The sequence below is a fragment of the Lepidochelys kempii genome, chromosome 3 (assembly GCF_965140285.1).
Source record: "Lepidochelys kempii isolate rLepKem1 chromosome 3, rLepKem1.hap1, whole genome shotgun sequence".
NCBI classification, from domain to species: Eukaryota; Metazoa; Chordata; order Testudines; family Cheloniidae; genus Lepidochelys; species Lepidochelys kempii.
In genome coordinates this window covers 101,534,346-101,560,251 of record NC_136382.1, presented here as the reverse complement: position 1 = coordinate 101,560,251, position 25,906 = coordinate 101,534,346, and the positions used below count along the sequence as shown (strand labels likewise).

At 40.8% G+C, this 25,906-nt stretch overlaps 1 protein-coding gene across 5 annotated transcripts in view; it reads right to left on the bottom strand.

The window, feature by feature from the left end:
* Window positions 1-17,611: 17,611 nt before the first annotated feature.
* Window positions 17,612-25,906, bottom strand: part of ENPP3 (ectonucleotide pyrophosphatase/phosphodiesterase 3) — an 86,070-nt gene continuing 77,775 nt past the window's right edge. For 4 of the 5 annotated variants that reach the window (XM_073337330.2, XM_073337331.2, XM_073337332.2 and 1 more), the window contains exons 22-25: window positions 24,915-24,992; window positions 21,738-21,870; window positions 19,257-19,413; window positions 17,612-17,924 (exon numbers count right to left, since the gene is read on the bottom strand). In XM_073337330.2, coding sequence (XP_073193431.2) covers window positions 17,751-17,924; window positions 19,257-19,413; window positions 21,738-21,870; window positions 24,915-24,992 — 542 coding nt within the window. In that variant the 3' untranslated portion in view covers window positions 17,612-17,750. Of the gene's footprint in view, window positions 17,925-19,256; window positions 19,414-21,737; window positions 21,871-23,909; window positions 24,009-24,914; window positions 24,993-25,906 lie in introns of those variants that run through there. The other variant, XM_073337334.2, reaches the window with a different exon arrangement.

Genomic DNA, 25,906 nt, shown 5'->3' with positions numbered 1-25,906 from the left:
GTTTATTCTTCCTGCCCCAATAACAGAGAAACTGGGGCTCCTACAGCAGCCAAAGTGATCATCTAGGCAGGGTGGGTGTGCCTATGCAAATGAGATCAGCCCCTGAAGTTCTTTTCCACTACCTGCCACAACTCACCACCAGATGTCAGGGTAGAGCTCATCCTGACTCTGCTTACATCTGCTAGCCTTCATCTTATGAATACATTAGGTTAATTATATAGATATAGATAATACATATAGATAGTTAATGCATCAGATCTGGTTGGAAGAAAAAAATGAAAGACATCCACAAAATTGGTGGCAGCAGGGATGGTGGTATGAGCAATTTTAAACTTGAGACAACAAGCTGGTCTACACCCAGTTTTTGTACCAATTTAACGGTATCAGTTTAGAAATCTAAGTCTTTACCAAAATAAACACATTTACTACGTCCACACTAGAGGTGGCACTGCTAGAAGTATATCAGTTTCTAAACATATATTGGTACAAAAACTGGATGTAGACCAGTCCAGTGTCCGGTGCTGCTCATATAACTGTCATGTTCCACATAAACTACTATTCTTTTTATTACTGAAGGAGGTAAGGCAAGACTGCTTCTTCTGTGGAAAGAGGGTTTGACAATGCTGTGTACCCAGCATCTTTGACAAGCTCTGCAATGGGCTTTTAAAAAGTGTCATGGAATGAGAGTTTGAAAGGTCTGTGTTATTCCATGTTCACACACTGCCATTTACTGCTCTTTCCCCGGGCTGTGATACAGTACAGAGATAAAGCTTAAGTAGCATTGGCAGGGCATGCTGAGCTGTTAGTCAGCATGAGTTTTAGAGGGGCACAGTACCCTGGGATGGGGAGGATGTGGGTGAAACTTTTTAATTAGGGAAAGAGTGCTGTAAGCTATGCTCTTTGGCTTCTGTTGCTGTCGTTTAATTGCACTGACGCCAGATACAGAAGAGCCATCTTGCCTTTCTGTCACTGAGCAAGGAGAAGTTTAAAGCAACTGTTATTTTTCAAGCATGCTGTGCATTCTCGAAAACCATTTAGTTAAATAAAAAGGCTGATGTTTTCCAAGTTTTGGAAACTCTATTTGCGGCTGCAGTTTTCATAGCTAGACACAAATCTGCCAACTCTTTTCCTGAAAACAACTGGAAGGCCTTTCCCATTTCTTTTGTAATTGAAACTCGCCCTAGCAGCTGGGGTGATGGACATTTCATTGTGTTGGCTTGTGTGATAGGATTCTGTAAGACCGTAGGAATATCCTTTTCGAAATATTTCCTCTCAGCTATTCTCCTGCCAGCTTCTTCCCATACCCAGTAATTTGTAGTTACCCTCAAGTCCAAGAGATACAAACGGCATGTTTTTCCCTCTGGTAACATAGAATTAAAGGGTATAGAAGTCAAATTTAGTTCCAATGATGACTGAAAACAATGGGATTTATAGAGAGAGAGATGAAGGCGTTCAATGATGTTTTACTTTACAGCTAAAGAAGCTGGAGGAGCTCTTATCTGTGGACACAGGCCTTTGTTTATGAAAACTGCCATCCATGTAGAAAGTTCATCTGGTTCATCTGAACTGCATGATGCAATTTTGGGGTAACTCTTAATTAAAAATAATATACACATCTGGGATCTGTTTATGACACTGCACTTCTCCATTGTTTCTTTTAGCAAACTAAACATTTTGAGTGGAAGAAATTCCAAAAATTAAGGTTGTTTATACATCAACACAGCCACATTGAACACATGTACCAAGTTCTCTGTGTAAGAACAGGAGCTATTTATTGCCATGGATTTTTATGCAGAACTCCCAATAGCTTCAAAAGGAGTACCCCACAGAGAATCATGACAGGAGAGTTTCCTGCACATAAATGTGGCTATTAGCCTTGCTACAACCTTTGCTGATTGTTCTGGTGGACAATGAACTTGACAGACTGTACTTGGATTGACACGCTGGATCCAACATGCTCTTAACTTGCTAGGTCTGAGAAATTAAGTTGTGCTGAATAGAATGAATATTCCTGTCTGTGTGTCTTTTTGTAACTTAAGGTTTTGCCTAGAGGGATTCTCTATGTTTCGAATCTGATTACCCTGTAAGGTATTTACCATCCTGATTTTCACTAACAAGCTAGACTCAAAGTTCTGTTGTCCTTCCCTTACCAACCTCTGCTTCCACATGGAATTATATGTTAAGCTCACTGAGAGACTACAAGTCATATCCGAAGTACCTAGAGATGAGCGTATACCTGCCATCCCCTGCATTGTCGAGAGATTAACTACACAACTGTTCTGTTCTGCAGACTCAGCTACCCAGTCTTCCCTCTGAACCTGAGACACAGACTGTTGACTTACAGAATCAGCATGGAGACATTCTTCTCTCAACAACCTTGTCTCCTCAACAAGCTGGCCAAACACAGCCACTTGGTTATAGGACTGTTCAACTTTCTTAACAGCTTTCACTCCATATGAGACCTTCTGAAAGCTATCCACACTGGATCTTTCAAAAGGAAAGTCAGTGGATCCATTCACAACAGAAAATTTCTGGCTGTTAGGAACTGAAACTTTCTTGATTAAATCACTTTCACACTCTTCAGTTGCAGTAAACTGCTTGCAAAGACTACCATGACGATTCCTTTCCCCAGGAGCTTTTCTAAGCAGTAATTCTGCCTTTACCCTCTTCACCTAGGGCTTGCTCTAAAGGAACACTTTCCTGAACAACAACAGACTCTTTCTGGGTCTCACTTACATCCAGAATCACCTCTGGCCCATCAGGCGGATTCCTACACAATCCCCTTTCAGGCAAACTTATAGACTTCCTAGATGAAAGATTACAATTATTCTCCTTCCCTTTGCCACACACAAGCTCAGGAATCAGAGTAGCAGCCATGTTAGTCTGTATTCGCAAAAAGAAAAGGAGGACTTGTGGCACCTTAGAGACGAACAAATTTATTTATTTGAGCATAAGCTTTCATGAGCTACAGCTCACTTCATCGGATTCATGCAGTGGAAAATACAGTGGGGAGATTTTATATACACAGAGAACATGAAACAATGGGTGTTACCGTACATGCTGTAACAAGAGTGATCAGGTAAGGTGAGCTATTAATGGCAAGAGAGAAAAGAAACCTTTTCCACTGAATGCATCCGATGAAGTGAGCTGTAGCTCACGAAAGCTTATGCTTGAATTAAAAAGCTCGTTTCTATTTCCAAGGCAATTACTGCATTCATAGGCAATTACAAATTAAAATCTTCTACCTCTCAGACTAGAAGCTACACTGTACAGACGCTTACAACTGAGGAAGCACTACATTAAGAATTCAAGTACATTCATATCTACCCATTGTGCAGTACAGACCATGGGGATGCCATCTACTGCTAGCGGTGCACAACCTTCAGTGTGAGATTGATCTAGTCAGCAAACTTCGACGGAAAACACAGACCACTATTATAAACACTTGTGAGATACTTTGACAATTAAGACTATGCGGTGTGAAAACATTTCATGTTCGTAAGTTACACAGTGTTGATATTTGCCATTTTTGCCACATGTTAAACAGCTTCATCATTTTTGAGAATAAATCCTTGCCCATGCACAACCAATACAAATTTTTCAATACATTGTTGTTTTCAATACATTGTTGAGCTTTGGCCAATAAAAACCACATTAAGGTGTTTAAATTAACTGAAACAGTAAAAACAGTAGTCATAGTCGTGTTGCAGTGTTTCTGGAATTGTGCAAAAAAATGACACTCATTTTGGGTGCCATTCTTTCACCTCACCTACATGCAGAGCCATCCCTAGGGGATGACAAATCTGGGTGACTGCTTGGGGCCCTGCACTCTGGGGGGCACTGTGGGCCAGTGCAATTGGCTCCGGCCGCATGGGCAGCCGATGAACTGCTGGTTGGGGGAGGCTACTCCCAGCCCTGCCCCTTCCACCCAAGGGAGAGTGTGGCCCCAACAGTGCTGGGAGGGAGAACGCTTGGTGCCACCGCAGCCTCCCCAGCCCCGAAGCACCGGGAGGGAAAGCACACGGCGGCACCTCCGCAGCCCCGGGATGGGTGGATTTACTACAGTGATGGAAGCACCCCATCCATCACTGCAGCTGTGCCACTGAGGTGTTTCTAGTGTAGACATATCCTCATTGTCTTAATTAGGTGATCCATTGCTTGGTTACAAGCCTACCTGAGTTGAGCTGTTTCCTCAGGCAGAAGTCAACTCATTACCCTAGGTGCTTCTATTTGAATGGAAGACCATCCAAGTTAACAGTTCCTGATTGCTCTGCATTGTACACCCTCTGATATCATCTCTTGGAATCACGTGCATGAAGGAGGCAAAAAGATGACAAAAAGAAAAGGAGGAGTTGTGGCACCTTAGAGACTAACCAATTGATTTGAGCATGAGCTTTCGTGAGCTACAGCTCACTTCATCGGATGCATCCGATGAAGTGAGCTGTAGCTCACGAAAGCTCATGCTCAAATCAATTGGTTAGTCTCTAAGGTGCCACAACTCCTCCTTTTCTTTTTGCGAATATAGACTAACATGGCTGTTACTCTGAAAAAAGATGACAGTGAAGGCACAGAACAGTTTTACTATCAAAATACTGCTTACAAAAACAAAATGGTGCTTGTAGATTGATACAGATGCAAGCAGACTTACATTAATCCACCACAAGCCTCACATTCACTACTTCATTAGAAAGAATGAGGAGTACTTGTGGCACCTTACAGACTAGCACATTTATTTGAGCATAAGCTTTCGTGGGCTAAAACCAACTTTATCAGATGCATGCAGTGGAAAATACAGTAGGAAGATTATATATATGTGTGTGTATATATATATACACAGAGAACATGAAAAAATGGGTTTGCCATACCAACTATAACAAGATTAATCAGTTAAGGTGAGCTATTATCAGCAGGAGAAAAAAAACTTTTATAGTGATAATCAAGGTGGACCATTTCCAGCAATTGACAAGATTGTGTGAGGAACAGTGGGGGAGTGGGGGTAATAAACATGGGGAAATAGTTTTACTTTATGTAATGACACATCCACTCCCAGTCTTTATTCAAGCCTAATGTAATGGTGTCCAGCTTGCAAATTAATTCCAATTCAGGGGTCTCTCGTTGGAGTCTGTTTCTGAAGTTTTTTTGTTGTAGTATTGTGACTTTTAGGTCTGTAATCGAGTGGTCAGAGAGATTGAAGTGTTCTCTGACTGGGAGACTACAGCGGGTCATACTGAAAGGTGAACTGTCAGACTGGAGGGAGGTTACCAGTGGAGTTCCTCAGGGATCGGTTTTGGTACCAATCTTATTTAATCTTTTTATTACTGACCTCAGCACAAAAACTGGGTGTGTGCTAATAAAGTTTGCGGATGATACAAAGCTGGGAGGTATTGCCAATTTAAAGAAGGACTGGGATACCATACAGGAGGATCTGGATGACCTTGTAAACTGGAGTAATAGTAATAGGATGAAATTTAATAGTGAGAAGTGTAAGGTCATGCATTTAGGGATTAATAACAAGAGTTTTAGTTATAAGCTGGGGACGCATCAATTAGAAGTAATGGAGGGGGAGAAGGACCTTGGAGTATTGGTTGACCACAGGATGACTACGAGCCGCCAATGTGATTTGGCCCTGAAAAAAGCTAATGCGGTCTTGGGATGCACCAGGCGAGGTATTTCCAGTAGAAATAAGGAGGTGTTAGTACCGTTATACAAGGCACTGGTGAGACCTCACCTGGAATACTGTGTGCACTTCTGGTCTCCCATGTTTAAGAAGGATGAATTCAAACTGGAACAGGTACAGAGAAGGGCTACTAGGGTGATCCGAAGAATGGAAAACCTGTCTTATGAAAGGAAACTCAAGGAACTTGGCTTGTTTAGCCTAACCAAAAGAAGGTTGAGGGGAGATATGATTGCTCTCTATAAATATATCAGACGGATAAATACCGGAGAGGGAGAGGAATTATTTAAGCTCAGTACCAGTGTGGACACAAGAACAAATGGATATAAACTGGCCATCGGGAAGTTTAGACTTGAAATTAGATGAAGGTTTCTAACCATCAGAGGAGCGAAGTTCTGGAATAGCCTTCTAAGGGAAGCAGTGGGGGCAAAAGACCTATCTGGCTTCAAGATTAAGTTCCATAAGTTTATGGAGGAGATGGTATGATGGAATAACATGATTTTGGCAATTAATTGATCTTTAACTATTCATGGTAAATAGGCCCAATGGCCTGTGATGGGACGTTAGATGGGGTGGGATCTGAGTTACTACAGAGAATTCTTTCCTGGGTATCTGGCTGTTGAATCTTGCCCACATGCTCAGGGTTTCAGCTAATCGCCGTATTTGGGGTTGGGAAGGAATTTCCCTCCAGGGCAGATTGGAAGAGGCCCTGGGGGTTTTTTGCCTTCCTCTGTAGCATGGGGCACAGGTCACTTGCTGGAGGATTCTCTGCACCTTGAAGTCTTTAAACCATGATTTGAGGACTTCAATAGCTCAGACATAGGTGAGAGGTTTATTGCAGGAGTGGGTGGGTGAGATTCTGTGGCCTGCATTGTGCAAGAGGTCAGACTAGATGATCATAATGGTCCCTTTTGACCTTAATGTCTATGAGTCTATGAGGAGGCAATTTGATCAAGTACACCTTTGTATTGCTCTTTTTAAATATTATTTTTTTAGAGAACAAAAACCTGAACAGAGAGCTGGTAAAATATAACAAGCCTTTTAAAAATATCTACAATTTAATTACATTGGACCTGACCTTCAATAAGCTGCTGTCAACAGCAGCAATCATCTATTAAATATAAAGTAGAAAGTGTTTTTTGCTTTAACAGCGATGGTTGTCACTGACGGTGAGGAAGTGGTCCCAGGGAAACACAGTTGCCCTTATTACAAACTGTGATGGTGCTAAGCAGAAAATTGCTTAGCCAACCCTCTGTCACTCCAGCTCCAATTAAGGGAGGTGAATTGGAGCGAGGTAGGTCACCTGGCCCTGATTGGGAAAGCTGGAACAGCTGCTGCCTCATCAGGCTTGGGCTGGATAAAAGCCCGAGGGGAAGGAAGCCAGGAGATGAGCTAGAAAGAGGGAAGCTGTATGAGAGGAAAGGTAGTGGGGGAAGCAGGGAGTGATAGCTTGCTCCCTCTCTCCTGCTGGTGGACTGTAAGTAGGGGACTACCAGTATGGTGGAAAGGTGGTGGGAACACAACCTGTAAATAAAAACACAGGTGAGCACTGCACCAAGGTCTCTGTGTGACTTTCTCAGCCAGCGGGAGCCAGGAGGGCTCTGCAAGGACCCCGTTAAACAAACCCGCCTTGATTTTTCCTGGTTCTGCCTTTAGGATCACAAAATTGAATTTCTGGGAGCAAGGTGGATTGGAGGATCACTCTCCTCCCTGTGACAGAGACAAGGTAAGCTGGTTTATTTATCTAGTTGTAGGGGAAGCAGTACCTTAACAGTCCTCCCTGTAATCATTTTCAGGTGTGGTTCTAATATTCAACAACTCTAGAAGATCCAGGCCTCCCAATCTCCATTAATTTCAATGGTAGATTTGTGGCTAAATCACTTATCCCCTGTTGAAAATATCACATTTAAGTGTAGGTAGGCCTGTCCTGACATGAGCAATTAAACACATGGATGTGAGGGGAGGCTTCCTTCTTTGGAAGATAGGATTAGGGAGGTAAATGAATCACCAGGCTGCAAACAGGACTTTGGTCTAACAAAGTTAAGTAAATAGGTCACTGGGCTAAAAAGACAGAATGTCTGAGCAGCTAAAATAAAGAGAACACCCATGAAACTGGTTACTATGACCAAGATAACAATAGACAAGTTAAGTTAGGAATGTAGAGATGAGGTTAAGAGTAGGCTGAGAGTGAACAGAGCATGCAGTACAAGGACTGGGTCCTACACTGTAACCAAGCCATTTCAAAAATGTATGATGCAATGAGATATGTAAATGTGTATAAAAGGAGAGGGTTTCTATTTTACTTTGGATCTGTGATGTACCCTGCATTCACCCCCTGCATTTGAGTCTGATCAACTCAGCATAGCATTGCTATTTGCCGAATAAAGATACCTCAGTGACATAGTCTGGAACTGAACTGAGTTCTTGGGAAGCTGAGTGTAAAGAGGTCTTGGAGGGAATCCCAACACTCAGAACAGAGCAGTGGTGGGAGGCTAATTGCTGGCACTCAGTACTGTCCATTTTTACAAACGGAAAATAAACTGATTTCCATTTTGCCTCTTTTTGATACAGAGATCTCTTGAGGCAGGTGGAGAAATATAGCACCAAAGCAGTTGCTATTTTCAAAGCATGAATCTTGAGTTGATGGCTCATGTATACTGGGAAACAGGAAGAATTTGAGACCATTGAGAAGGAAAACCTCTTCTCCATTTCCAGGGTAGAGAAGAGAATGTGAATCTTTTCCTTAAAATTGCAACTCTACTTGCTTGTGTAACTAGTTATTAAATGGTACTGCTAATTTGTGTTCATTTTATTGCTATAAATCTTTGCATGCTTCACCCTTAATTTCTGGATAATAAACTTCCTCTCTTTTATTTGCTCCTCCTCTGGGACATTATTTTCTTTTGCCACTTTCCTGTGAAAGTGGTTTAATACCCTGAATGAGCAGAATGGGCACAGTGTCACACAGTTTTACCTTTTTAGGACTTTAAGGGATCATGTATCCTCTCTCTCTTCCACTTTTCAGTATTCCCAAACTTTTTAATTTTCCTGTGCTTTCTGATTTTAACTATATAAGTTACATGTAACCTTAGAATAAACACCCTTTCCCCTATTAATACATTCTGGAGTTGTGCAGTAAGGACACAACTAAGTCTTTTTGTTTAAGTAGCGAACATAGATTGAAAGGTATGCATTTAAATAGCATTTGAATAAATAAGATTTTTTTTTAAACAGGTCACCCAGATAAAAATCCCAGTACTGTGTTTTTATGGGTGTAGAAGAGCAGGATCTTTGTCTGAAGCAGCTAATTGTTTCCTATACCACAAACTCAAATGGTGTCCCATTTTCAAATCTAGCTAGCTGTGAAAACACCTTTAGGAATTGCAATAACTCCAGGATATTGCAATCAGCACTGGATGTTTACTTATAATGTAGCACAGGATATTTTTAAAACATTATCAGCACCAGATAAGATTTTATATTTACTCCCGAATGGTAAAACTTAGGGCTGTCAATTAATCCATTAACTCATGCAATTAAATAAAAAATTAATCGTGGTTTAAAAAATTAGTCATGATTAATTGCACTATTAAACAATAGAATACCAATTTTTTTCTACATTTTCAAATATATTTCTATTACAACACAATATACAAAGTATACAGTGCTCACTTTATATTACTTTTGATTACAGATATTTGCACTGTAAAAATGATAAACAAAAGAAATAATATTTTTCAGTTACCTCATACAAATAATGTAGTGCAATCTCTTTATCGTGAAAGTGTAACTTACAAATGTAGATTTTTTTATTATTTTTGTTGTAGTTTGTTTCATAACTGCACTCAAAAACAAAACAATGGAAAACTTTAGAGCCTACAAGTCCACTCAGTCCTACTTCAGCCAATCACTCAGACAAACAAGTTTGTTTACATTTATGGGACATAATGCTGCCTGCTTATTATTTACAATGTCACCTGCAAGTGAGAAAAGGTGTTCACATGACACTTTTGTAGCCAGCGGTGCAAGGTATTTACATGGTAGATATACTAAATATTCGTATGCCCCTTCATGCTTTGGCCATTATTCCAGAGGACATGCTTCCATGATGATGATGCTTATTAAAAAAAGTGTTAATTAAATTTGTGACTGAACTCTTAGGTGGGGAATTGTATGTCCCCTGTTCTGTTTTACCCACATTCTGCCATATATTTCATGTTCTAGCAGTCTCAGGTGATAACCCAGCACATGTTTGTTTTAAGAACACTTTCACAGCAGATTTGACAAAATGCAAAGAAGGTACCAATGTGAGATTTCTAAAAATAGCTACAGCACTGGACCCAAGGTTTAAGAATCTGAAGTGCCTTCCAAAATGTGAGGGGGACAAGGTGTGGAGCATGCTTTCAAAAGTCTTAAAAGCGCAACATGGAAATTACAGAACCTGAACCACCAAAAAAGAAAATCAACCTTCTGCTGGTGTCTTTTGACTCAGATGATGAAAATGAACATGCGTCAGTCTGCACTGCTTTGGATTGTTAGCGAGCCGAAGTCCTTATTAGCATGGATGCATGTCCTCTGGAATGGTGGTTGAAGCATGAAGGGACATATGAATCTTTAGCGTACCTGGCATGTAAATATCTTGCGATGCCAGCTACAAAAGTGCCATGTGAACACCTGTTCTCACTTTCCGGTGACATTGTAAACAAAAAGCAGGCAGCAGCATCTCGTGCAAATTGTAACCAAACTTGTTTGTCTGAGTGATTGGCTGAAGTATGACTAAGTGGACTTATAGGCTTTAAAGTTTTCTTTTGTTTTTGAATGCAGTTTTTTGTACATATTTCTACATTTGCAAGTTCAACTTTCACGATAAAGAGATTGCACTACAGTGCTTGTATTAGGTGAATTGAAAAATACTATTTCTTTTGGTTTTTACAGTGCAAATATTTGTAATAAAAAATATAAAGTGATCACTGTACACTTTGTATTCTGTGTTTTAATTGAAATCAATATATCTGAAAATGTAGAAAACATCCAAAAATATTTAAATAAATGGTATTTGGCATAGACTGTCGGTCCTTCGTCAGTTAAGACTGAACTGATCACAACACGTCTTCCAATCTTCTCTCGCTCTGGCCATCCTTCGCCATGCTTGTCCATATCTCCTTGTTAGGAAGTCATCCCACCTCTTTGGAGGTCGACCGCATGGCTATTTCTGTTCTCATGGGTACCACTCAGATATAGCTGCAGCCTATCTGTTGTCGCTGAGTCAGGCCACGTCTCCCGCCCACCGCATTTTGCTGAGCCTGCCTTCGACAACAACATCTCACACTCCAGACTGCTGCCTAATTATTTCATTGGGGATGTGATCACAGAGCAAAATGCCCAAAAATGTTCGTTCCATCGCTCTCTCTGTGACAGTTGGTATTCTTCAATCTTTGTCAGTGACCATGTTTCGCTGCCATATAACATCGCAGGAAGCACGGTCGAGTTAAAAAGATTCGCACGAGTTGTTTTGCTTTCCTTGGAGGATGTCCTTGATGTCATTGAATGCACACCATCCAGCTTTTTTTCTGTGCAACAGTTTGCCTTTCTGATCATGGCACATGTTGACATGTCAACATGTGCCAATGGTATTCTATTATTGTTTAATTGCCATTAATTGTAGTGTTAATTTTTTTAATCGCTTGACAGTCCTACTAAATTTCACCCCTGTGCAGAGGGGAAGCACAAGGCCTGTGCACCACTTAAAAATCCCACTGAAGCTCTGAGGCTTGAACCGTGGTGAATTTCACTCATATATATTTTCCAGGGTTATTTAGGGGATGGCTGGGGCAATTCCTCCCCTCGTTTTCACCTGTCAACCCCATTGAGCACAGTAGGATTGAACTTACTAGGGTGTAACTGAGGACGGAATTTGGCCCATTAGGACTGCGCTATGGACTTGATCCAAAGCCCATTGACAGCAAGGGGAGTCTTTCCATTGAGTTCAGTGAGCTTTGGATCAGGGCCTATGTCAATCGGGCCCGAAGGTATAGTGGATGATTTTTTATTACAAAGTAATCACTGTTGCATATCATAGGTGCTAGAACTAGGGGTGCTCCCACACCTCCTGGCTTGAAGTGATTTCCATCATATACAGGATTTACAGTTTGATTCAATGGCCCTCAGCACCCCCCTATACAAATTGTTCCAGCACCCCTGCTGCGTACAGGAAAAAATAATGCAAATCTATAACCAAAGCTTACTGCTAGTTCTGTATAACTTATCAGTCATTTTAGCCAAGAATTTCAAACCTACTAAATGGATTTTAAAGGCTAATTTCAACCATCCAGGTTGAAATATTTTGGCATTACTACATCGTTTGTATTTTCACACACAATCTACCTATGGATCCTAGACACAGCGGTAAATAAAACTACCATTAAAATTAAAAGTTTCACAGAACTAAACTGCAAGATTTGTCCAGCTATGTAGCCCATGTGTTGAACTACAGTACTGGTTTCCAGATCCCAGTGATGAGGGCACTGGCTTCTGGTAGGAAGGAAGGGAAAGAAGGAAAAAACAACCCACAGACTTTCCACCAAATCAGTCCAAACTCCAGACATGTCTTGAGTTACTTATGACTAAACTCACTTATTGACTTCAGTAGTGAGGAAAATCTTCCCTGTGACTGTCTCTGTAAACAGCAAGGAATGTTCGTTTTCAGAAGGTCTGTGGACAGCTAAAAGGTTGACTCACAAAAATCTTGAAAAAAATATACTGTCAGGGCAACTGTCAACACAGGTTATGAGCACTGGGTGTGCCAGGGACTGTGGTTTGGAGCTGTAGGAATTGGCTCCATGCTAGCTGATGACTCTTCTACAGCAAGGGATCGGCAGGAGGTTTGCCCTGCCAGTGGAGCAGAGCAGGGATGAGACTCTAGCTCTTTACTCATAGTAGGCCAAATTTTGCGGTTCATTATTTTTGTGCAACCCCATCGACTTCAACCCTCGTGACTCCACTGTGCCGTATAAAAGCCTTTTTGTAGGTTTTAACTAGTGTGGAATGAATAATGGGCAGGGGGGCGGGAATGGAATTCCACACCTATTCATTCAGATTATAGGCATAGTAATAATCCCTATCTCTCATATAATGCTTTTCATCAGTAAATCTCCAAGTGCTTCACAATATTTAATACATTTATTCTCCGAACACCTGCGTATGGTAGGGAAGTGTTGTTATCCCCATTTTTGGAAACAGGAAACTGAGACACAGAGTGCCTCAGTGACTCACCCGAGGCCACACAAGAAGTCTATAGCACGTCAGGAAACGGAACCTGGGTATAAATCTTAAACTAGTGCCCTAGCCCCTGGACTAGAATATTCAGCTTGCATGTGTTCAGGACCTTTTCATGTTCGCTTTCTGAGACCACATGAGCAGTCAGGCTCTCTTAGCACACACCTTCTTTGAAAAGTTATTTTTCAACTCAAATGCTCAAAAAATTAAGTGTGAGTTCAGAACTGCGTGTTTGATTGTAATACTCAACATTCATGTACTGCTGGTTAGTTACAGAAGTTTTCCTTTCCTGAATCGTAGCACTTATGACAGGTGTCACATTTCTATTCGAAGACCTAGATTCCTTGACAAATGAAACAGGAACAGTGGAAAAAGATTATACACACACACACACACACACACTTTCTCTTTCAGTCTTGAATTGGGGCCTGCTATGCTGAGTAGATGAATGCCCCCTCAGTGATGCACAAGCCCCTAAAGGGGACATCTCCAGACATGAGAAGGAAGTTCAAACCCTGGGCCTCTGCTGGAACTGCCATCTAAGGTGCCAGCTGTGATATGGATATCTTACAACGAGGAACTGGACTAAAGTCACTAGCTTCTTTCACACATACCACCAAACAGCCATCAGCTGGCAACTCTCATGCTGAGGATAAATCACAAAAGCACTATCTGTTCAAAAACTAAGTACCAGCTGTGCAGGGCTGTGTGTTTTAAAAGACATTCATGTGTTAGATAATTTTTTTAAAAAAAAAATCTGAGATTTTCAGGAATAACAGATACTACAACATATGTGTCAAAGTCTGAACAACCTTTGAAAAACATAGTTTGGCCAGTTCTGAACATATAGATACAGATTTTTAAAGTGCCCATGCTTTGCGCATAACTGTACTTAAAAACAGATTTATTCTCACTTTTGAAATTAATTTTATGATTTGGAATGAGTAATTTGCATGCCTAAATCATTTTTATAGAATACGAATGTCCATTGACTAAATTAGGAGTGAGATTTACCCTATGTTGAACATGAACTTGTGTGCTCAAAAAGATGGTTCTGCCACCAGGAGTGGCGTGGTGGTGTTGTTCTCTTGTGAGGAAACAGAAGATGTGGGTGCCCAAATGTCGCAGATTGAAATATAATTATATGTTAAAGAAGATAGCTTTGTGGTCTAACCACACATTCAAATCCCATCAGGTTTGACTCAGACCTTCATCCTTGTGGAAAAGGAGAAATTAAATACCACTGAGCTTGTTTATGTGTAAGTATGGGTCTCTCAGAAGAGGCCTTAAAACAAGGTCCTATCTGTTCTGTGTGTACTTGAAAGTCAGTTTTAAAATAGACATTGCAACTTGGAGACTCAATTACAGGCTCCAATATTGATAATCATGACTGACTACTTGATAGTGCCTACAAGTCAGACAGCTGGTCATCTACCTGCCATTTATACCTACATTGCAACTGGGATCTCAACCCCCCACCCCCACCGCCTCCGTGTAGTTGAATTCATAGAAGAAGAAAATACAGGTAACAGAGTATCACAGAATGGTATTAGAAAACGGCAGGTTTGCTGACATATAGAAGTGGAAAAACAGTCTATCAAACTGGTTTTCCCTTGGTCTTCATTACAGAAATAGTCTTTCATATGATTTGCAATGCCAAGGTCTCTCTAGCACAACCATTTTACTCTGTAAACCTACAACATAGATTATGGTGGAATCTCCTTCCTTAGAAGTTTTTAAGGTCAGGCTTGACAAAGCCCTGGCTGGGATGATTTAATTGGGGATCGGTCCTGCTTTGAGCAGGGGGTTGGACTAGATGACCTCCTGAGGTCCCTTCCAACCCTGATATTCTATGATTCTATGATTTGCAGTTTTTAAGAGACTCAGGAATATAAAATTTGGCGTATATTAAAAGGCTGGCTCAGAAATGAGGATTTGACTTATCTTGAATTGTTCTTATCCAGTTTGCACAAACCAAATCAAAGCTAATGTGGGGGAGAAACCTCAATATTGATGCAAAATGAATACAATTATTATAACAATAAAAATTAAGTTGTTCTAAACTTGTTTGCACTTTTACTGAATACAAAGATTAGCTACAAGAATGCCATAGCTAGGATGATTGGAGATATAACAATATTTATGTTTAGCTAGTAGTTACAAAATGTTAAGCGAATCAAAGAAATAGAAACCTTCTAAATTTCTATCTTCTATGAACAAGTAAATCAAGCATGTAAACATTCATCTTTTAGAAAGAAACATGAATATGAAAGGAATGTAGGGTATGTTATCAGTGCAACAAATCTAGGCAAAGTGGGCTCCACCAACACCCACCCTCTTGCAAGAAAACCTACTATTATACTGGAGAAAAACTTTTGTGTATTTCTTAAATGTTATGACAAAACTCTGTGAAATGCATACTTGTAAATATGTAGCTAAATGCAAAGTCCCTAATGTCTTTGCTGTGTAAACAGTAAAAATGTTTTTGTGTTCCACCATGGAATCTAATGACCTAGCTAAACTAAGCTGTGAAAGAAGTCATTTAAGTATAGAATCTTTATAGTAATGGGGAATTAATTAGTTACTGACAGTTCACAAGCAAGTCCTCACCTAATTCAGGAAGACAAGAAAATCATCATCCCCAAAATTAGCATTAACAACTTAAACTAAGCCAAAAACAACAACTTTCTAAAAGTTATTTAATTTTAGTTCTCAAAACAGTTTTAAAAAATTCTTAAAAAGAAGATCAGGAGTGTTTGGCCTTTTTGAAAACAGAATGTCATTTCCTGTCAAATTTTAATAAAATTGCAACAGTATCTCAGAGAATGGACTGAATAATAAAAAAAGAAGAGTTAAAGCTAGCTTTGAAAGTTATCTGATGCTTTGCTGACACAAGAAGAACAAAGGCAAGTAAAGAAAGGTTGCATATGCGTTAAAACAGACTGCATATGCAGGACCTGAAAGTGTCACTTAAGACAGGGCCTGCACTAAAAAGTGAGGTTGACCCAGCTATGTTACTCAGGAGTGTGAAAAATCCAGATCCCTGAGAGACGTAGTTAAGCCAACCTAACCCCTGGTATAGACAAAAATTCTTCTGTCAACCTAGCTACTGCCTCTTGGGGAGGTGGATTACCTCCACGTACAGGAGAACCCCTCAGGGATGCAGCTGTGCCGCTGAAACAGTTCCGGTGTAGACAAGCCCTAAGCCAACACTGAAGGCAAGAAACCAATGAAAGGATGACAACAACCAACTTTGAATGTAATCAAACCTGAAAGAGGTGATCCCGTTCTCCCCCCTATAATTCATTAACATAGGAAGGAGAAGGGTATAGAAACACTGAAGGGTACAAAACCCCTCTGCTACCCTGCTCAAACAGCACTCCACAAGCCAGCCACCACAGACAGATAAGAAAAACAAAGAAGACTTAAGAAGAAATCTACCCAAGGAAAACCTCCCGCAAAGGCTTGAAAATCGATTGGTGAGAAGAAGTTAACTAACATATGCCAAGGAATTAGGTTTAAAACTCTTCTAATGATTTTGTTGGAATATTGAAATGCTGTTGTAACTTAGGCCATGTCTACACTGCACTTCTGTAGTTAAAAATTTCATAGCTAAGGGGTGTGAAAAAAATGACAAAAGTTTTAATGACGAAAAGTGCTGGTGTGGACAGCGCTTTGTCGGCAGGAAACACTGTCACATTGATGAAGTTCCTGCCCGTCGTTTGGGGTGGTTTTATTTTGTCACTGGGAGAGAGCCCTCCCAGCAACAAAGAGCAGATACACTGCTTACCTGACAACTGTAGCGGCACTGCTGTGCCATTGGAAGGTGCACAGTGTAGACACAGCCTTAAAAAACTATCAGCTTCTCCAGTTAATCATCGGGTGGTTAGACCATGTATTCCTGGAGAGGAGACAGGAGCTAAACAGAGGAATACTGGGATGTAAGTGGAGTTAGGTTTCTTAATATCTACAATTGGCCTGTTTTCAGACAGCTCCTTAAATGGCTTCTTCTAAGTAACTAATTTAAAACCTTCAGTTTCATAGGACCTAGTTAAGATAGTTTATAGTTTGGCAAAGTAAGTAGTTTAGATTATTATTAACAATAATTAGACAAGCTTCACTTCCCTTAAATTCTTTTGCCAATACATGACCAGTTTTAAGTATCTAATAAGATACTAAAATGACTTCATAATAATTTGAGAAAATGGTAAGTTAAGACCAAAGTATACTAAGAGAAAAGTGTCCCCTCCCAGAGAGGCAGTTCACTCTCTAGGGTGTAATCTCCATTAAAAGCTCTCCACGGAGAGACCATACAGAAGACACTGTAATGGAGGTAAACAGTTGATCATTTGTGTTTGTTTGTTTAATGATTTCTTTTCCTTTAATAAAAAAATATAGCCCTGGTTAATAACTATGATTATTTTGCTTGGTCTTGATCCTGGTGTCCTGTAAGGTATGTAAAAGAACCACTGTGACTAAATAGTGAGAACCACATCCCAGAGTTGGCAGTAAAAAAAAACAACTAGAAGGAGCTGGCCTACCAGCTCTTGTTTCTCTAGACTAAATATTTGTAGTAATTTTTAAAATAAAATTACCTGGCAGTCAACAAATTAAAACTACCCCTTTCAATGCCACACTAAATAAATGACAAAAGACTGAAAATTTGAGAAAAAGTAAATAAAATTATGTTTCTTTTATTACAACGTTTGTTTTCTTGATCAACTGAAGAGCTGTGGTAGCTTTTTCTTTGAAAGAAACATTGATTTACTTAGATTTATTTGTCCAAGTTACTGACACATGCTCAGTTAATGATAGTCTCAAATGTTGGCAAAAACGTCTTCAGCTGTAAAATTTCAGAGAGAGGCTGATCTCTGTCCTGGTAAAAGTCAAGCCCAGTTACAAGTTCCACATCTCGAATATGTGCTGCATGAGCCCAAACTCTTTCTTCAACCCACTGGGACGCCGGTTTCCCATCCTGCCAAAGCAAAACGAGCAAAGTTCAAACACTGGTTATTCCTTCACATGTTACCAAACAACAGAATAGCCTTGTACGGCATAAGGTCCTTCACTTGAAAAAGCTCTTTCCACTCTTCCTGAAAATCTCTGTAGTCTTGCATTTGGGTGTCTGGTTTGAATAGGGTCAAATGAATGTTTTCTCTCCTTCCTGATATCAATTTACTCTACTGAACAGATATTGCTGTTTCCAATTAGTTACACTCTACTTAATTGATTATTTTGGCTGAACAGTGGAGTGTGAGAATAGAATGTATAGTATAACTCCAGTACCCCAGATCCATCTTTTGAGGAATAACCTGTATTTTGGGAGAGGATTGTAAGCAAACAGAAGTGACAAAGAAGCAAAATGCTGCTGATAAATGGTTTCTTGACGTTTCGATGGCCATTGAACTATAAAATATGGTGGAATCACATTTCCACTTGCACTTACAAATCAGTATAGTCTTATCTACTGTCTACATTAAGTACTGCCCCCCCTCAAAAAAATCAAAGAAAACTAAAATATAAAGAGTAATGGTCCAAAACACTATAATGTTTGTACTATTACTATAGAGTTTTTTTCATAAAAGGATGGTAACTTATTTTTCCATGATCATCTCCTATTTACTATGTATTGGTAGTGTATCTCTAAACATCAAGGTTATTGGTTATTAATTTAAATCTCAGAAGAAGCATTCATGTAAAAGTACACTATCTGATGTCAGCCAAAGACAAATAAGGAGTAATATTTTCCTTAGCTATGCTGGAGGGAGTAAGCCTGCTAATGCTATTACACCATTAAAATGGTCAAAGAACAAGTTTTATTCTTCAGAAAGCTGCAGTGATCCCACCCTATACATAGAGAGAGAGCTGATCTAAGTCACCTCTAATCTGTAGCTCTTCCCAGCCCTGCTACATACTCCCCACTGCCAACTGCTGAATGATAGCTGCTCTGAGTCCATCAGACCCACAGGATCCTTCCTTTCTTCCTGCATGGCTGGCTAGCTGCTTTTCTACTTAGCTGTCTCACTCTCTTCTGTCTGCCTTACCTGCTCCACACCCTGCTGCCCCAGCTTCTCACCCGCCCAACAATCTTTGCAATTTACAGCTGCTACCACTCACTTGACAACATGAACAAGCCCCTCACAAGCTGCCACTAGTTCCAGCCTTCACTCTTGACTGTTTTTTGATTAAATCAAGAATGACTGAGTTAAATACACAGGAATCTAAAGACTTCCCCCAGAAGCAATTCTGTAGAAATCACAGCTCATGCACACACACTGTGCAGAGACATGCACAAAACCATACTTACAGCACAGCTTTCACTGTTGTCAGGTCGATGAGGAATGATAAAAGACAAAACATCCAAGGAGCCCACACAGTTCAGTGGCGTATAGGACTGGTTCTTACAGCTGGTCAGCACCACAAAGTAGTGGGTCGGGACAGGGATTTGTGTGTTGTTTATATGCCTATAAAAGAACGTTAATTAAGGGGTAAGTTTGATCATCAAGGGCATAAAACGGGATGGACAGACTTTTTGGCCTGAGGGCCACATCTGGGTATGGAAATTGTATGGCGGGCCATGAATGCTAATGAAATTGGGGGTTGAGGTGTGGGAGGGAGTGAGGGCTCCGATTGGGGGTGCGGGCTATGGAGTGGGGCCAGAAATGAGGAGTTCAGTGTGAGGGAGGAAACTCTGGGCTGAGGCAGAGAGTTGGGTGTGGGGGGGCTGAAGGCTCTGGCTGGGGGTGTGGGCATGGGGTGCGGCTGGGATGAGGGGTTGGGGGTGCAGGAGGGTACTCTGGGCTGGGACCAAGGGGTTTGGAGGGTGGGAGGGGGATCGGAGCTGGGGGAGGGGGTTGGGGTGTGGGAGGGGGTCATGGGTGCAGGCTCCTGGCGGAACTTACCTCAAGCAACTCCTGGAAGCAACAGCATGTCCTCCCTTCAGCTCCTATGCAGCAGCACAGCCAGGAAGCTCTGTGCGCTGCCCTGTCCGCAGGCGTCACCCCTGCAGCTCCCATTGGCCGTGGTTCCCAGCCTCCTGGCTGCCCCCATGCATAGGAGCTTGGGGGGAGACATGCTGTTGCTTCTGAGAGCCGCGTGGAGGCATGGCACGCACGGAGCAGGGTAAGCCCCCAACCCCGCTCCCCGGCTGAAGCGGGGCAAGCCCTGGGCCCCTCTCCCTGGCAGGAGCTCGAGGGCTGGATTAAAATGTCTGAAGGGCCAGATGCAGCCCCTGGGCTGTAGTTTGCCCACCCCTGGCATAAAAGATAATATACTGTACAAGAACTGAAGTGAATGGGATTGTATGGTATGTATATATACACTCAATGCAGAATTTAACCTTTTTAAAAAAACTTGAAAACAGCCATATATATATATATATGTTTGACTGAATACTCCAGTATTCTCCATATATATATATATATATATATATATATATATGTTTGACTGAATACTCCAGCAAGGTGAGACGCTCTAAAAGCATTTTAAGCATGTGATTGTCCCACTGAAATCGAACGGACTACTCACATGCTTAAACTTAAGCATGTGCTGAAGTCCTTTGCTGGATCAAAACCAAAATGCACTGCACCTTGCAGGATTGAGCCCCATATTTGCATTTCATTCTGTTAACAATTTAGAATATAATGAAGTTTAATTTGCAAAAATTAAAGAGAAAATTAGTGTGGCAGGGTGGGTTGACAGTGCCTAACCTGAACTGCCATGAAGAAAATGACACCTGGTAACCTGTTGTAGAAAGCTAAATCCTTTTAGGATTCACAAATTAAAAATTTCCCCAAAATTAAAAATGATAGTCATCCCTATGTAGTAGGGCCTAATTCTTTGAGGTGCTGAGTGACTCCTGGATGTGCTGTATACCCTCACTTCCCACTGACAGGCACTTTATACATAGCATGATTTAACATGCAGAATGAAACATGTTTGTGAAAAATTGTAGACAGTGTTATGTGGTTGTCTGGGTATTACAGCATATTAGTTAGGAGGAATCTCCAGCCTGTCATCTAGTCCACCCTCCTGCATCATGACAGAACTGATTTCACTATTCCCAAGACATCCTTGTTAGATGTGGTATTAAGTCTAGCTTTGAATACAGCATCTCCAATGACATCAGTTCTACAACCTATTAGCCAAGAAGGTCAGGGACACAACCCCATGCTCTGGATGTCCCTAAACATCCAATTGCTGGAAGCTGGGACTGGATGACATGGGATGGATCACTCAGAATTGCCCTGTTCTATTCATTCCCTCTGAAGCATCTCACATTGGGCATTGTCAGAGACAGGATACTGAGCTAGATGGGTGATTGTTCTGACCCAGTATGGCCATTTTTATGTCCCAATGTTGCAGAGGCCCCCCCAAAAAGTGGGCTCCCCCTGCGTTTCCATGGGAACCAGATCAGGGTTGCCATCTTATATCCCATGCACCTGCAACAGCATGTGGTTAGCACACTGTTTATCTGATATGTGTGTATAGTGTCTGTCTCTAGGTATGTAATTGTTATGACGATTTTCTCTGTATTGCAATATTAAGTTCCCAAGGATTTTGCCATTTTGTGAGTAAGCATTATATGAGAGGATATACTCTGTGCTCCTCTCATGGATACTTTACTTTTGATCTTTCTTGTTTCTCTTAACCTATAACAGAAGTCATTCAGCCTGAACGAATATGGCTGGAATGGAATGAAATATGGTTGGAAAATGGAAACCATAACAGCAAATATATCTGAAATAAGCCAGAGTGTGACCTTTCTCTGTTACCTTTTTGTACTTACTGTGTAATTTCATGAAGAGCATCAAAATGGCCATCATAATTGTAATCAAACACTGGTCCGCTGATCACATTCAGTCCATTCCTCTCCGCAGCATACTTTAGAAGCAGCACATCATGGAAATAGTTCCATATCTCTGTCATTAAAATGACAGTTGAACATAATTAATACCCGTTCCAAAATGCTCTACCTCTATTACATTAATGATCATGTGAATATTTTTTCACTTTTTGCCATAGGCAAAGAATGAAAACGTAGCACATTCGTCCAGGCTAAACTGTCACTTCTTCTATATTTTATATATTTTTTAAATATTTCACTTAAGCAGATTTAGAGGGAAACTATTGTATTGACACAATCAGTGTACTCTGTTCACCTATGGAAGAGGTGTGGTAAAGGCTATGCCATTGCAAGCTTCTCCACACAGTCCAGCGATATGCCTCAAGCTGAATTTTTAAAGAACAACTCTTGAACTGAGAGGACAGTTTATTTTCAATACCTAGCAGTTCTTGGCCTCTCTGCTGAGACTACCGACAATGGTGCCAACTGGTGCTCGCTGAGATGGTGTTTTTTGGGATGTGGATATTTATTCATAGGAACTAGTCTGAGTCAACTGACCACATTTCAAATACCAGTGGGCCATTTAACTTATTTTACTTATGTCATTTAATTAAACATTTATCTTTACAATGTAAACTAGTGATAAAAGGTGCACAGTTATGGACAGTGTGGCTAAAAATATACTCTTTATGTTTACCTGTTACTGATATACCTGTAATCTATAGTCTGCAGTAACTGGCCAGTGAGTTTTATATTTCTTGTGACAGGGTGTTCCATCTCTAGTTATTTATTTTCCCTTAGGGATTCAGGTCACTTTGCTGTTCTGGGTTTCTTTGCTTTATGTGGTATGAGCGAATGGGATATGAATGAACTGTGAAAAGCAGTCCAGTCATTTTTATTTTCTTTCTTTTTTCTGTTACTTGCTGTAGTATTTTCTATATTTCTCCTTTGTCTTAGAAAACCAGCCCTGGACTATTAGACAAAACATGCATCTGTAGACAAGTCATAGCTCATGGTTTCTAATAGCCAGAAGCAAGGACAGATGGATGGGAATAACAGGGTTCATTGTAGTTGTACACAAGCACATCTGCCTGATATGCATTTTCCAAATAAAGGTCCAGATTCTCTGGTTCGCTGAGATTCTGCATGGTGAAGCAGGGGCAGTGTCACAGAGCTAGTTACTAATTCCAGTCTGCCTACTTCTCCTCCTGCATGGGGTCAAGAGAAGATAAAAGAGGAGCCAGGCACTCCATCTGTGTATCTACTGGTGACTTCCCCCATACCAGGAGAATCCCCAGCAACAGCTTTGCAGCCAGTCTCTACCTCCTCAGCACCACCCTGAGTGGTTCAAAGAGAGTAGTGAGGGGAAAGAATCTCCCCAAAGTCTTCATCTTCATCATCTGGACCCATGGAAAAGAAGCCCTTGAGGAATTCCACCATGATTTCAACAATTTCCATCCCACCACCAACCTCAGCCTGGTCCAGTCCACACAAGAGATCCACTTCCTGGACACTACAGTGCTAATAAACAATGGTCACATAAACACCACCCTATACCGGAAACCTACTGACCGCTATTCCTACCTGCATGCCTCCAGCTTTCACCCTGACCACACCACACGATCCATCGTCTACAGCCAAGCTCTGCGATACAACCGCATTTGCTCCAACCCCTCAGACAGAGACAAACACCTACAAGATCTCTGTCAAGCTTTCTTACAACTACAATACCCACCTGCAGAAGTAAAGAAACAGATTGATAGAGCCAGAAGAGTTCCCAGAAGTTACCTACTACAGGACAGGCCTAACAAAGAAAATTACAGAACGCCACTAGCCGTCACCTTCAGCCCCCAACTAAAACCCCTCCAACGCATTATTAAGGATCTACAACCTATCCTAAAGGATGACCCAACACTCTCACAAATCTTGGGAGACAGGCCAGTCCTTGCCTACAGACAGCCCCGCAACCTGAAGCAAATACTCACCAACAACCACATACCACACAACAGAACCACTAACCCAGGAACTTATCCTTGCAACAAAGCCCGTTGCCAATTGTGCCCACATATCTATTCAGGGGACACCATCACAGGGCCTAATAACATCAGCCACACTATCAGAGGCTCGTTCACCTGCACATCCACCAATGTGATATATGCCATCATGTGCCAGCAATGCCCCTCTGCCATATACATTGGTCAAACTGGACAGTCTCTACGTAAAAGAATAAATGGACACAAATCAGATGTCAAGAATTATAACATTCATAAACTAGTCGGAGAACACTTCAATCTCTCTGGTCACGCAATCACAGACATGAAGGTCGCTATCTTAAAACAAAAAAACTTCAAATCCAGACTCCAGCGAGAAACTGCTGAATTGGAATTCATTTGCAAATTGGATACTATTAATTTAGGCTTAAATAGAGACTGGGAGTGGCTAAGTCATTATGCAAGGTAGCCTGTTTCCTCTTGTTTTTTCCTACCCCCTCCCCCAGATGTTCTGGTTTAACTTGGATTTAAACTTGAAGAGTGGTCAGTTTGGATGAGCTATTACCAGCAGGAGAGTGAGTTTGTGTGTGTATGGGGGTGGGGGGGATGTGAGAAAACCTGGATTTGTGCAGGAAATAGCCCAACTTGATTGTCATGCACATTGTGTAAAGAGTTGTCACTTTGGATGGGCTATCACCAGCAGGAGAGTGAATCTGTGTGGGGGGGTGGAGGGTGAGAAAACCTGGATTTGTGCTGGAAATGGCCCACCTGATGATCACTTTAGATAAGCTATTACCAGCAGGACAGTGGGGTGGGAGGAGGTATTGTTTCATATTCTCTGTGTATATATAAAGCCTGCTGCAGTTTCCACGATATGCATCTGAGGAAGTGAGCTGTAGCTCACGAAAGCTTATGCTCTAATAAATTGGTTAGTCTCTAAGGTGCCACAAATACTCCTTTCCACTTTTTAGTGCAATTGTACTCGATCTGGATATACTGAATATGATCAGTTAAGAAAAGAATTTTTAAAATCTTTTAATTTTTTCTTAATTTTCTTTAGTCAATTATCATTTAATAAACTGCAGGAAAATGTTCAGCATTTTTTGAGGTTCAGGTTTTGAGAACCTACTTTTGAATTCTTCATACATGGGCACAATATTGCTGGTAAGTAAGGCATCATATTGTTCTGGACCAGTTGCATTGAAATCTGTAAAAAAACCGAAACATGCATTAATGACTGATATATAGGAAGATGTTTCTCAATGTTCAGTTTACGTATCCCTGCAGACTGAAGGCAAATTATTGCAGGTAATTAAAATCTCACATTAATAAGTGAACTATATAAATATACATACATAAATAATACATAATTATATATACAAACACGCAGCTGTTTGAACAGGATTGGGGGCTTGTTCTGTTATACTGGAAAATATTACCCTGGGATAGACAACAAAAATATCCCTTACACCCCAATAAAAGGTCTCCCTCCTTTAAATTTCTCAGAAAAATGTAATCTGTGAGGAATGTCAGGGAGGAACCATTAGCACAAAGTATGTCACATCTGTTCCCTAGGATTTTGTTTACTGCCTCAAGCCTATTCAGCTTTTAGCAACCTATATATTTTAAAAAATAGATGCATTTACTTGATCTATTTATATTTCAATGAACTATTCTAGAATATACATTTTTTCCACTGGGAAGCAGGTCCCCCAAGACAAGGCTGCTCACATGCACCAAATTGTGTGGTACCTTTGTGATGGGAAAAAAGGGCTATGGGCTGACAACTACTGTTTGACTGTTGCAAAACTAACCCTTCCAATATATCAAACCTAACATAAAAAAAATCAAAATTTACATGGAGTGACACAGCATGGGCCAGATTCTTGACTCCACTCTGGTCTCTTTATGTCATTCTGGTCAGCTTTCATCACAGCCAGCATATCTTCCATTTTTAAAGTAAACCTAAATCTTCTGAACTGAAAATATTTGGGCAGGATTACCATGGATATGTGGGTGGCTGCTGCAAAATGTATTGACTTTCTAATAGTAATTTTACTGCTTTTGGTTAATGCACAGCCACTGGAAACCTCTTTATTTATTTATTTATTTTGCACAGCA